Here is a 13,350-nt window from a genome sequence, read left to right on the forward strand (position 1 = left end):
ACTTGATCTATTAGTTTGAAAAAGTCAAAATAGTCAAGTGAAAATGGATAAAAGCCACAAGTTCTAAATCCATTTTGAATTGTATTCCCTGTTAGAACTTCTGATATACAGATCTCCATTTGCGAAGAAAAATCCTCACGCTTTAATTTTTGACCGTTATGACTTAATCTCCACTTCTGCACTTGATTTTTCCACGCTACCTTTAGTGGCCGAAAAACTGCAACATCCAAAGGTTGGAGGCGATGAGTTGAATTGGGCAATAAAGCTGTCAAAATGATTCCTTTAGCTTTACAAAACTCTGATAGATGCAGGGTCAAATGGGAAGAATGTCCATCCAAGAATAAAACTACTGGCATTGGTATCTCGAATTTCATTAGCCATGGATGGAATACGTTGGTTATGTACTCATAAAAGTTCTCCCCCGTCATCCAACCAGAGTCTGATCTACCAATTGCCCAATTTTTGGGCATATTATAATATATATTTGGAGGCACCCTTTTGTAGGGCATTAAGACTAAAGGAGGTTGCCTATTCCCATCCGCAGATACCGTTACCAACACAGTCAAGCACTCCTTTTCGTCATTTTGAATCCTCGTGTAGACTTTTTTTGAGCCCTTTCTAACAAGGACTTGTTTTTCTTTCGGTGCCAAAAAGAACGCGCTTTCGTCACAGTTAAAAATCCTTTGTGGATCTTTGAGAACATCGTCGAAGTTATTTTCTTCGAAGTAGTTTTTCACCCGATCGAACCAGTTACGGATGGCCTGTTCTGTTATGCTGGCACGAGGTTGCGTTAGATTTTGTGATATACGGGTAGATAATTCCGTATGTCTAGCCAAGAAGCCTTCATACCAATGCCGCCCCGGCATTCCATTTTTAAATGTATTGGGCCGACCAAGACTAGCCACTAATTTTGCAACACTTTCCATTAGTTGACCTTTTGTTACTGGAAAGCCCACCCTCTCAAGGTACAAGATCCATTCCACTAAACTTTGTTCTTCTTCCGAGGAGAGAACTGTGGGAGCCCCAGGTCTTGCCCCTTCTTTATACTTGTTCTTCATTTTATCTATTAACGTTGTTTTGGGTATGTGAAACTGAGCAGATGCTCTTCTAATGCTCATTCCCTCCTTTATACTAGTCAATGCATTGAGCAATGCCTCATTGGTATAGAGTTTTCTTTTTTTGTTTGTTCCATGGTTCGTCTATGCACAAAAATAAGTTATTGTAGTTTTTTGAAATTTTTTATTAAATAAAAAAATGCCAAATATGGTTGGTATGATCTGTACGATAAAAATCATGCATTGCCCTAATATCGACCATGTGGACGGGGTTCGATACACGAACAGAATTATTGTCCATAAATACCGACCACACTTCAAATGCAAATTATAGAAAACTGGGTTTATTAGATTAATGTCTACAGGCAATTTATTCTCCGTCAATATAATATTGTATATATAACACTAGGTAAGTAGTTGTTCTGTCTAATTAGATTAGAAATAAATGAATATGTAAGTGCTGTGTAATGCAAGTTAGTTCATCGAAACGAGTACATTTAGTTTAACTTATGTTAGCCAACACATCGATCCTGTTATTAAAAAGGGTGGTCGGAATTACATTTTTCTGTTGATATATGTCAAACAATTTTAAATTGTTCCGCCAATAGATAATTTATGGCTAATATAAAAATTAGGAGAGTATTTATGACTGACCCAATATTCCCCATTTGCGACCACGTGGTCGCTATTAAGACCATGCCGCCATAATATTGTACTTAATTCCGACCAACGTTTATCTTAAATAATTTCAATATTACACTATACAGACTGACTTTAAACTTCAAATAAATAACTTGTACAGTTTACATCGAATAACCAACTATTGTTTTGGGCAAATACTCACCTAATATTGTTAAAAACACAATTCAAACTTTAAGCACTTTTTAAGGTTATTTATATCAATAGCACACTTTACAGTGACAAGCATGCAAACTTCTGCAAATAACTGTACACTTTCCCACAAAAATGCCTATGTTGATAGCGCAAGTGCAGGGTGAATCATCAATAAGTTGTATAAAAGTGCTTAAATTAATATTTTATAACTTGTTTTCCTTTTTAAGGCCAGAAAATAAAATGGTCACCATTAAGTGCATGGTCGGTAATCCGTACCAGTACCTTATGCATCGTACGTCTCATCATCCAGATCTACCTACAACATCGCCAAATGAGCAATTATCTACTCATCATGCTCAACAATCTACGTCGTCATCATATGCACAACCTACTCAGCACCCACATGCATATTCACCAATACCTACCGAACATACACTTGCATCTATGTCATCCCCACTGGTACAAATGCCGATTCAACAGATCGCTTCTACTGAGAGGAATTCGTACGCTGCAATGTTACCAATTGGATCGCAAAGAAACCATTATAACGATCAACATTAAACAATACCTTAACATACCGTAACATGGAATACTTTATATCTATCTTACAATAAATGTTTTTTTTATTCTTACTTACCTGAGAGTTACCACCAACCTTTCTTCGGCGTCTATTGGCTGTACATGAAGATTATTATACTTTTTTTGAATCTTTGGTTGTATGAGTTGAAGTATGTAATTAAATGTTGATTGAGACATTCGTAAATACTCATAAAATCTATCGGGATAGTTCTTTAGTTGTTGGTACAAATGATGGTATTCTCCAAGTTTCGCACGTTGCTTTTGTACGGGATGGGCACTCCATCTTCGGCTTGTCCCTTTGGAAATCAACCACCATTTTACCACAATATTTGAATCACTATCGGTTTCGGAGTCTGTTAACATTTTTATAGTACCGTTTTAACACACTTTCCAAAATGTAACAACGGCGAGATGAACTGCTTTACTATGTTTGTAGCAATATACGGCGAGGTGCGTGGCAAGGTGAACGGCGAGCGGCGCGGCGAGATGAACTACTTCAGTATGTTTATGCACTTAGGGTTGTTAATTGGTCTAGGACTCGGGATCAAAAGGTGAGCCCGCCGTTCTAAGAATCCCTTAAAAGAGGGTTGACATTATTTTACTGCATTCATAGTAAATCTGAAAACCATTCCTGTAGAATCCATAATTTCAAACAGTTCCAAGATTGGGCTACTAGTTCAAAAGTTACAGCCCTTTGCATTTTTTTTCGAAATTGGTTTCTAGTCTATAACTTTTGATAGAGAAGTCTGATCGAAAAAGTACGAATTGTTTTGGATTCTACGCACCAAAATTAATAAGAAAAAGTGTTTTCCCGAGAAATTTTGGTGCTGTCGATTTTTGGAAAAAATGAAGGTTATACACTGCCTTTTTTTTCCCGAAAAAAAATTGTCTCAGATCGTCCCGAAAAAAAAATTTTTCTTATAGAACGTGGCCTGTAGAATCCATAATTTCAAACAGTTCCAAGAGGGTAGATGTTCATCATTAGTAAGGACAAGTTTTTTATTAGAGGTAGATAATGTTAAGGCTCAAGTGACTGCGCATGTGGTGTCGGATAAATAAATCGTCGGTAAATAAAATACAAGGTATTCATCAGAAACCACAGAAAATAGCATACAAAAGGTCCCTGCCTAGTACCTAAAGACACCTTAGTAAATATTGTAGTTAGGTCCAGAGTTAACAATAATTTTAGAGATTTATTTGTAGAAGCTAGTTTGCGCCTTAAGGAAGGAAATGAATATTCCATTCCGCGAACTATAATTAGATTAAGCTCGGATAAAGAAGGTGTTGAGTAAAATATAACATCGAAGTTGAATAACGTTTATTATAATTTTCCTATGGCTATCGATTTCGGCAACATTGCCATCATCAGGCCTAGCTATAAATATATCCTGTGTTATAGTTAGGCCTGATGATGGCAATGTTGCCGAAATCGATAGCCATAGGAAAATTATAATAAACGTTATTCAACTTCGATGTTATATTTTACTCTACTCATAAACGTTTATCGACAAATGGAGACGTACATCAAAAAGAAGGTGTTATACCCATAATAAACTTGGCAGACGATGATTTTGAAATTGGAGGAAATGAACTTTTGGTTAGGGCATGGCTTTGTGTGTTCTAGCTAGTGGTCCCCCTCGTGCCAAGGGCAAGATTTTAAGAATTGATACTGGCCAAGGCATGTCACTGCCGGTAGAAAGTATTAACGTAGGTCCTGTAACGAGTCGAGAGCGAGAAGCTCTTATTCGGCTGCTACAAAATTATGCAGATTGTTTTTCCCAGAATTCCACAGATGTGGGGTGTGCCAAGGCGGCAGAGTTGGAAATAACGTTAAATGATGACACTCCGTTTACTTACAGGGCCTATCGTATGTCTATAAGTCGACAGGAAACGTTAAAGAGAATGATCGGTGAGTTGCTAGGAAATGGCGTTATTCGTGAGTCTAGTTCACTTTACTATTCGCCCATTTTACTGGCCAAGAAAAAGAATGGCGACGAGCGAATGTGCGTCGACTATAGGAGACTAAACTCTAAGAGCATGAAAGAGCAATATCCTTTGCCTAGGATTGCCGATCAAATAGATAGACTGCATGGAAGTAAGTACTTCACCGGCCTAGATTTACGTTCTGGATACCATCAAATTCCCGTGCAGGAAAATTCAAAAAAATTTACAGCATTTGTAACCCCTGGAGGACAGTATGAATTTAATCGAGTTCCTTTCGGTCTCACTAATGCGCCCCGGGTTTTTCAAAGATTCATGAATAGGCTTTTGGCGTTTACAAAAGATTTTGCATCTGTCTATTTAGATGATGTGTTAATTCATGCGCATACCATCGACGAAGCGATGGAAAATTTAAAAACAATATTAAAACTTCTCCGTGAGGAAGGTCTTAAGTTAAATTTGGAAAAGTGCTATTTCTTGCAAACATCTGTCTCATATTTGGGATTTGAAATATCAATTGGACAAATAAAACCTGGTTCAGGTAAGGTTAAAGATATAGAAGAATTCCCGACTCCAAAATCAGTCCACAACATTCGACAGTTCTTAGGCCTCACTGGTTATTTTAGACACTTTGTTGAAAATTACGCCTCCATTGCAATACCATTAACAACCCTGCTAAGGAAAACTGAGAAATTCAAATGGGGAGTGAGCGAACAAACATCTTTCAACAAATTGCGTAAGGCTTTGACTGAAAAACCTATTCTAGCCATATTTAATCCTACGGCTGAGACTGAAGTGCATACCGATGCCAGTGCTCAAGGAATCGCTGGAATTATGCTTCAGAAGCAATCTGATGGACGATTGCATCCCGTCGCATATTACAGCCGACAGACAACCCATGCCGAAAATAAATATCATTCTTTTGAATTAGAAACCTTGGCAGTAGTCGACAGTTTAAAAAAATTTAGAGTGTATCTTTTGGGAATACATTTTACGGTAGCAACAGACTGTAATGCGCTGAAAGCGTCTAGTACAGAAAAGGATATAATACCTAGGATTGCACGATGGTGGTTACTATAAGAAGGCGCCAAAACGTTCGTACAGCAAAATACATATTTTATCTGAAGCCTTAATAAATACCCAGATGTAGCGTTTTACAAAACTATTCAATTTTTGTCTTATTGTTAAGTTGCTCTGAATTGGTTTAATTTTTAAAAAACTATTAAATTTATTTCTTGTTAAGTTACTCTGAATTGATTTTAATAAAGAATATCATGCAATAATCAAATACAGGTCTTTTATTTTTAAGGCATGAATATTAACCAACGACTGAAAATTAATGCCTGAATTAATTTTTTCATTAATTGACGAATTTCATTCATTGAACAACTACAGCTATTTACTTTTTAACTATGGACATGGAACAATTGAACCCTTGGCTATAGAATTGCTAGCAAGTGACTACCTAAAAAAATTTACAAATACCCTTTTTTATTTTTTGAAAATTGTGTCAAAGTAGCCCCGTGCGTGGGGCTACTTTGACATAGCGTTACTTTTCATTATAAATCAAAGTAGAGCTAACGCGGGGTGCACCTATAAAATAATAACAATAACACTTTAAAGAACCATATTTCAAAAATGTTCATATCGAACGACCCTGACTCACTGTGGCTGTAGATGATACCAAGAGGACCACCTTTGGTCCATTTTTCGTATAGGTTTTTTGATTTGTATACAACCATCCGGGGTAGTAACACCTCTTCAGCCGTACCACAAAACATAACGCTAACTGATGTTTTGAGAGTGCTCCTGTACCCGTTCTACACGTTTTCTACCCCGCGGTACCAACGCTTTCTTGGCTTCCGGATCATCAGTTATGTTAGTCCCGTCATAGTTCTATATGAGTGACGGTCGTACGACAGTTAAATCATCGCGAATGTTATTAAAAAATTCCACGATTTCAGGTGGTCCAACTGACGACCTCTGTCTCTTAATATTTGTAGCTAAGCGGTTACTAAAGTTCATTTCTTTTTGCAAACGCTTTTACAAAATCATATCGCGGTATATTGTTTTCCCATTGTGGAATAATTCTGCCATGTTTGTTTACAAACTTTTCCACCACATTCCGAATGTCCGCTTTGATCATCGGGAAACCCCAATCACTGACAGTACCCAGTGTCGGAAATCAAACGTTCCTCCTCTGGTTGTAAAACACTTGGGTGACCCGGTGTGCCCTCGTGTCGACCTTATTCAACAACGTTGTCCTATTTATTTTGTATTTCTGCGCGGCCGCCTTTTGCGATAACCTACCACTCCTTCTTCTTCTGCTACCGCCTTGTTCATATCTTCATCACCGTAGTTTTTATATGCACGCGTACCTACTTTTAGCGCATTTTTTAAGAATTAAAAAAAATGTGCTATTGTTTGCATTTTGTCCGTCCGTCCGTCAAAACAAAAGCTATTTCGCTTTAAAAAAAATGCGCTTTATTTGCACAACAGTTGTGCACAATTTATACTCGTTTATCGCTGCTTGCGTTGCTTCGAAGAAGTTGCCTCGTATATTGCTTCGTTAAAACTTGACAAAGATCTTCATACGTCTTGGTATTTGGTGCCTTCGGGCGGTACAGGTCTCGTAAGGTTGTATAAACTTCCGTGCTCAAAGATGTTATAAGAATTGCGACCCTATTCTCGTATTTAATGGAATTAGCTACAAAATATTGCCCCAATCGCTCTTTAAAAATGATGAAATCGTCTGGACGTAAGGACACCGCCATGGTGAAGGATAGCGCACTGCACGCCGTGTACAGTCGAAAAAAAAGTACGATTAAATTAACGATCTGTTAAGCATTGTTCCCCTCGTCGCCAAATATGTAATGTAGTCAGGATGTCAAACTGGGATTTTTGGCTTAACCTGGAAGTGAGGTACGGTGAAGGTTTTTTGACGGTTTTTAGTTCGTAAGGATGTCTAGTTTGAGAATCCGTTTGATGCCACTCTGTCACCCTTGAGCATTTTGAGAAATTCAAGATGGCGCTCAAAAATGTCTGCAAAAAATACAAAACTTAAATTTTTTAAAAACATGGGCATGTAGGACGTCGATTTTAGGGTTTTTAAGCCTTCTGAATTTAAATTATTAGTTAAAAATATGTTTGGGGAAGTTTTGGAGGAGTGGGGGGTGTTTTTAAGGGGTTGGTTTTTATATTTTTTCAATATTAACTTGTCGTACATCGATTTATATGTTTTTATGGATAAGGATCCCGAATTCCATATCAAAATGGAGGTACAGCAAGTTATTCAATGTTAAAAAAGTAGAACGACGCCGACAGACGACCCGAAAATAACATAAAACACGCGGTGCGACATCATTTTAATAAAAAGATAATAATTATAACAAGTGCGATACGTCTTTTTATAGGTTTTTTGGGGTGGAGATTACAATTTTGATGTCAAAATATGATTATTGAATAAATCCTAGAAAGATATACAAGATAGCGTCAAAATTTAGAAAAGTTGACCATTTACTCCAATACCCTTACTTAAATATCCCCATAATTGTTTTTTATTTTTGGTAGAAGTCCCATCTTAGTAAAAAGTTATACTATCTAGTCCAATATACCCCTACCTAATATTCCCCATTAATTGAGTCCAATATACCCCTACCTAAATATCCCCATTAATTGTTTTTTATTTTTGGTAGAAGTCAAAATTACTGGTTGAGAGGAAGTATCGTTTGTTCTGTTAGAACATAACGTCTAGCAGAATGTTTTCCTCGACTGGTTCTAGTGGATGATTTAGTACTGTAATCGTAGTATTTATCAAAAATTAAAATCACATCTGCTTCTCGTAAATAAGCAACAAGTTTATCAACAAAGAGTTTTAGGTAATCAGAAACCGTTCCTCGAACTGGCCAGTGTATTATACCCAAAGCAGTGCACATCCATCAATTATTGTTAAAGACGGTCTAGTATTTAGTCTCTTAGACTGGGAAACAGCCAGTGAATTCATATGAACCGATTTTGTTGATGCCTCCTTCATCGATCCATCATCATTAAACATTGAAGGAGGCGCCGAAGATAGTTCGTATTTCAAAACTTCCGCTATATCAATGTTCCTGAAAAAACAAATGCTGAAAAAAAGTTAATGTTGTAACTGTGAAAATTACTACTAACCAAAACTTTTGCTTTGATATTAGTAGAGTTATTTGCACAATTACACATTGGGATATGTGGGATGGGGATAATAAAATAATCATAATTATAATAATAATCATTTATTGTCCAACAGAATATTTTCCAATAACAGGACAGGGATTGTGTACTAAATAAATCTAGTGTACATATATGAAAATAAAAGTGTACTGTAAATATTCAAAAAGAGAACTTAGAATTAAACTCAATAGAGATTCACAAAGAATAAGTTAAAGGGATATAATTACTAATTATCAAATTATACAAAAAAAAAAAATTTAATATTTAAGTAAGGGTATTGGAGTAAATGGTAAACTTTTTAACTCTAAATTTTGACGCTATCTTGTATATCTTTCTAGGATTTATTCAATAATCATATTTTGACATCAAAATTGTAATCTCCACCCCAAAAAACCTATAAAAAGACGTATCGCACTTGTTATAATTATTATCTTTTTATTAAAATGATGTCGCACCGCGTGTTTTATGTTATTTTCGGGTCGTCTGTCGGCGTCGTTCTACTTTTTTAACATTGAATAACTTGCTGTACCTCCATTTTGATATGGAATTCGGGATCCTTATCCATAAAAACATATAAATGGATCTACGACACGTTAATATTGAAAAAATATAAAAAACACCCCCACTCCTCCAAAACGCCCCCAAAAATATTTTTAATTAAAAATTTAAATTCAGAAGGCTTTAAAACCCTCAAATCGATGTGCTACATGCCCATATTTTAAAAAAATTTAATTTTTGTATTTTATGTAGACATTTTTGAGCGCCATCTTGAATTTCTCAAAATGCTCAAGGGTGACATAGTGGCAATCGGATTCTTAAAATAGACCTACTTAGTGACCTAACACCGCAAAAAAATTTTCACCGTACCTTACTTCCAGCTTTTTCGCCTGGCTTCCAGACTAAAGTACTGGTTCAGTATTAAACCGCTGTAGTAGCTTACTTGTCGAATAATTTATTAAAAGGCAAAACGTACCATCGGTACAGGTTTCAAGGTACCTTATTTACGACACGATTTTCAGAAAGAGGAGTGGTAAAATATTAGTACGTGGTTATAAAGGTTACATTATTTCCCCATTAAATTGTCACAAGTTTTTATGAAACAATGCCTCTTCGAGCCAGTGGAAGACGATGAATACATTAGTGACTTCTTAAAATTTATTTGCAGTTCCGATAGGCTTGTTATAAAAACAGCGCTAAATAATTTTAGCTCAGTTGAGTATGATGACCTCTTAGAATTTGTGACGGTTTTTTCTGAAACCGTGTAAATTGCTATTTGGTTAAGAATTCAGTAGTTTTTTTGAGATTGTATTTCAGGCTTTAACGTTCTAATTTTCTTTGCGCTTAAATTTCACTCCGTGATTGCACCTTTCATTGCATTGTTCAAATTTAAATTGTTATCGAAAATCCTTTACGAAAGGAGGGCCAACTGGCGTGCATATACGATACCCAACTGGATAACATAACAATTACTCAACTGAATATGCTGTTATGCGTTGGTATATACATGTGTCCAACTGGACATTTTAGCCATTACTCAACTAAATAAGGCCAAAAGGCAACATCTTATGTACCTGATACAAACGATGTATCATTTTCCAGCATGTGTATAGGGATATGGCTTCCTTGATCGTCACTTAATAATAATAATAATAATAATAATAATAATAATAATTTAATCAGTATAAGACAATTGCACAATTGTATAACATCGTCACAAACAGAATATAATAACAAGCGGAAATTACTATATAAATTAATAATGGAAACTAGACATTTTTCATACAGTCCAAGAATTCCTGGTGGCTGTAAACAACATTTTCTATTAAAAAAGATTTTAATTTTTTTTTAAATAGTACAAGTGATGTACCTTCATTAAATGAATACGGTAACATATTAAAATATTTGCACCCGGTATATTCCGGCGACTTCTTATAAAATGAATGTCTCGGCTTTTCCAAAAAAAGCTTATTTTTTTCCTTCGTGTTGTAGCTGTGGATGTCACTACGAATTTAAACTTTTGTCGATGCTTATATATATGTACCAGACAATTGTACACATAGATGGAAAAAAATGTCAATATCCCATTCTCACGAAACACACTACGACAAGGGCGTAGCCAGTCGCAGCTTCAGGGTGGGGCAAAAGTAAGAAAAAATGTAATTATATGTGTATAAATGATTTATTTTTTGCATTTCAAACGTACTTTTGACATACAAACCATGTAAACCTGTTTTGACACAAACAAAAACTAAAATATGTTCAGGAAAGAATTATATTACCTATATTGAAAATACATTAACTACCTTTTTATTTTAGCAAAAGCCGGCGAGGGTTGATGCAGAACCTTCTTAGCAGTTCGGCTTTGAATTTTGTATCTGCCTCTGTGACCCTTTTTCTATGCACGCTTAACATGCAGAGACCGCAGAGCCGATGTTCACTCATAGTGGAACGAAGCCACGTTTTGACACGGCGTAATGTACTGAAAGACCTCTCAATCGTGCATGTGGTGCAAGGTTGGGCCAGTAAAATTGAAAGAGCTATTTTGATGCTCGGATAAAACATGTCCGTTTCTTTCACAAGCTCCAAAATGTCTATTTCCTTAAGTACCTACATTTTGCGACACATTTTTTTGATGCCACATATCGTACCATAGTTCAGCTTCACTATAAGGAAACCAGCAGCGCCAGCGCCCAAATCATAAAAATTGTAAACTGTTTCTAGCTTCTTTAAAAATTCTTGCAACGTCATTTGTAGCATGAGATATGGGTGCAATATTGGCAAGGAATATGCTGGCGAGTTACTGTCAGAGAAGCGCTCTTCTAAAGACATAATAATTGAGTCTAGGTATGGAATGACCAACGATCTGTTCCAGTACTCGACAGGGTTCTGTGCTGAAGGATTTGCATGGTGTGCTTGGCGTTGGGCTAGCCGTGGCATAATGAAATCCATAATACTAAAGTCACTAGCTAGACATAGCCAGCAAGTTCACACAAACATGCATTTTGTCGGATGGGTGAGGGCCAAGCTAGGGTGGGGCAAATGCCCCACCCTGCCCCAACGTAGCTACGCCCTTGCACTACGACAACTTTCATTATACTTTAGCCCAAATATGAGGCGGAGCACTCGTTTTTGTAAGATGAATACCCGACTGGCATGACACGAGTTACCCCACACAATTATATTATAATTAATAACGGAGTACACTAATGCATAGTAAACATTTAGGGGCGCTTCAACCTTTAATGTATTTCTTAAATTCATGATTAAGAAAAACGCACTGTTCAGTTTGTTGCACACCGTTGACACATGTTCGGACCATGATAGATTAGAGTTCACTGCTACTCCTAGAAATGAAGTAGTGTGCCCTCTAGGAATTTCATTATTTTTTATTTTGAATGTAAATATTTGCTGTTCTGTCCTTGTGGAATGTAGTTCTATAAAAGACGATTTTGTATAATTGATTTTTAAATGGTTATTTGCGCACCACTTGTCAAATTGCAGTAAAACTCTCTCGACTTTCATGGTTACCTCTTGGTAGTTGCCCCCACTAACCGTCACCGTGGTGTCGTCGGCATACATAAAGGTCTTGGCGTCATCGATGTATTGTGGAAGGTCGTTGATAAATAGAAGGAAAATGAGCGGTCCGAGAACACTGCCCTGGGGAGTACCGTTGTCCAGCTTGTAGGGGTCTGATAATTGGCCATTTGTTGCTACTCGTAACTTCCTACCTGTGAGGTATGAGTGAATCCACGAATTTATATTCCCTCTTATGCCATAAACATCAAGTTTTTTGCAGACAAAACTAGGGTTTACACTGTCGAACGCACTTGTCAGATCAAATTGCAAAGAAACCACTACCAAGTTTTTATCTAGCTCGCGATATAAATATTGGATATACTCAAAGTTTGCACTGGCTGTTGAGTAGTTGGGACGAAAGCCGTGTTGACATTTTGAAATAAGTTTAAATTTGTCCAAGAACGACCACAGTTTTTCACCAAAAATTTTCTCGATTACTTTAGAAAAAATACTCAAATTGGAAATCGGTCTATAATTCTGCACGCGTTTGGAATCACCTTTTTTAAATATTGGTGTAACAATTGCTAGTTTTAGCCTATCTGGGAACTGGCCTTGATAAAAGGAAAGGTTTATCAAACCAGCTAACCGATGCGAAATCGAGCTTGCACACACTTTTAGAATGTCGGTGGAGATTCGGTCAAATCCAGATGATTTTTTGTTCGGTAGTTTCATAATAGCATTGTAGACATCAATTTCACGTATAGAATCGATGAACATGCTTTTGGGGTTTTGTTCTTTGGAGGTGGTACCCGACTATTTATTATTCATGAGTGTGCTGCGGCTAAAGTGTTTTCCGAAAATCTTACTGACCACAACAGGGTCCGAAATTACTTCATCATTATCGTCACACGTTAGGATTACTGTATGGCCTGCCTTTTTGTCGTTGACTATGCTCCACAATGTTTTTGCTTTATTACGAGATTGAGAGATGATAGTTTCGAAATAATGCTGTTTTTCCAATTTTATTTGGTTATTGGTTTCCCTTCGTAGATTTTTAAACATCGAAACAATACTCCAATTGTCGCCCCGTTGAAACCGAACGGGCACAAGGGGTTGGCGACCTTGATCTTGATACTGAGGGCGTATAATGGCGTCTACGGCTCCTAGAACGAGCACTTGAACAGGATGGTGATCTTGATGTTGAGCGTCTACGACTTTT

At 36.7% G+C, this 13,350-nt stretch overlaps 1 protein-coding gene across 1 annotated transcript; it reads right to left on the reverse strand.

Annotated features, from left to right (window-relative positions):
• Window positions 1–554: 554 nt before the first annotated feature.
• Window positions 555–1,058, reverse strand: LOC116182769 (the record flags this gene model as incomplete). The annotated part of the gene is made up of 1 exon (XM_031503310.1): window positions 555–1,058. A coding segment is annotated over exon 1 (504 nt), but the record flags the coding sequence as incomplete, so codon positions are not given.
• Window positions 1,059–13,350: the final 12,292 nt, after the last annotated feature.

This window comes from Photinus pyralis, unplaced genomic scaffold (assembly GCF_008802855.1).
Source record: "Photinus pyralis isolate 1611_PpyrPB1 unplaced genomic scaffold, Ppyr1.3 Ppyr1.4_unclustered_Scaffold7494, whole genome shotgun sequence".
Classification (NCBI taxonomy): domain Eukaryota; kingdom Metazoa; phylum Arthropoda; class Insecta; order Coleoptera; family Lampyridae; genus Photinus; species Photinus pyralis.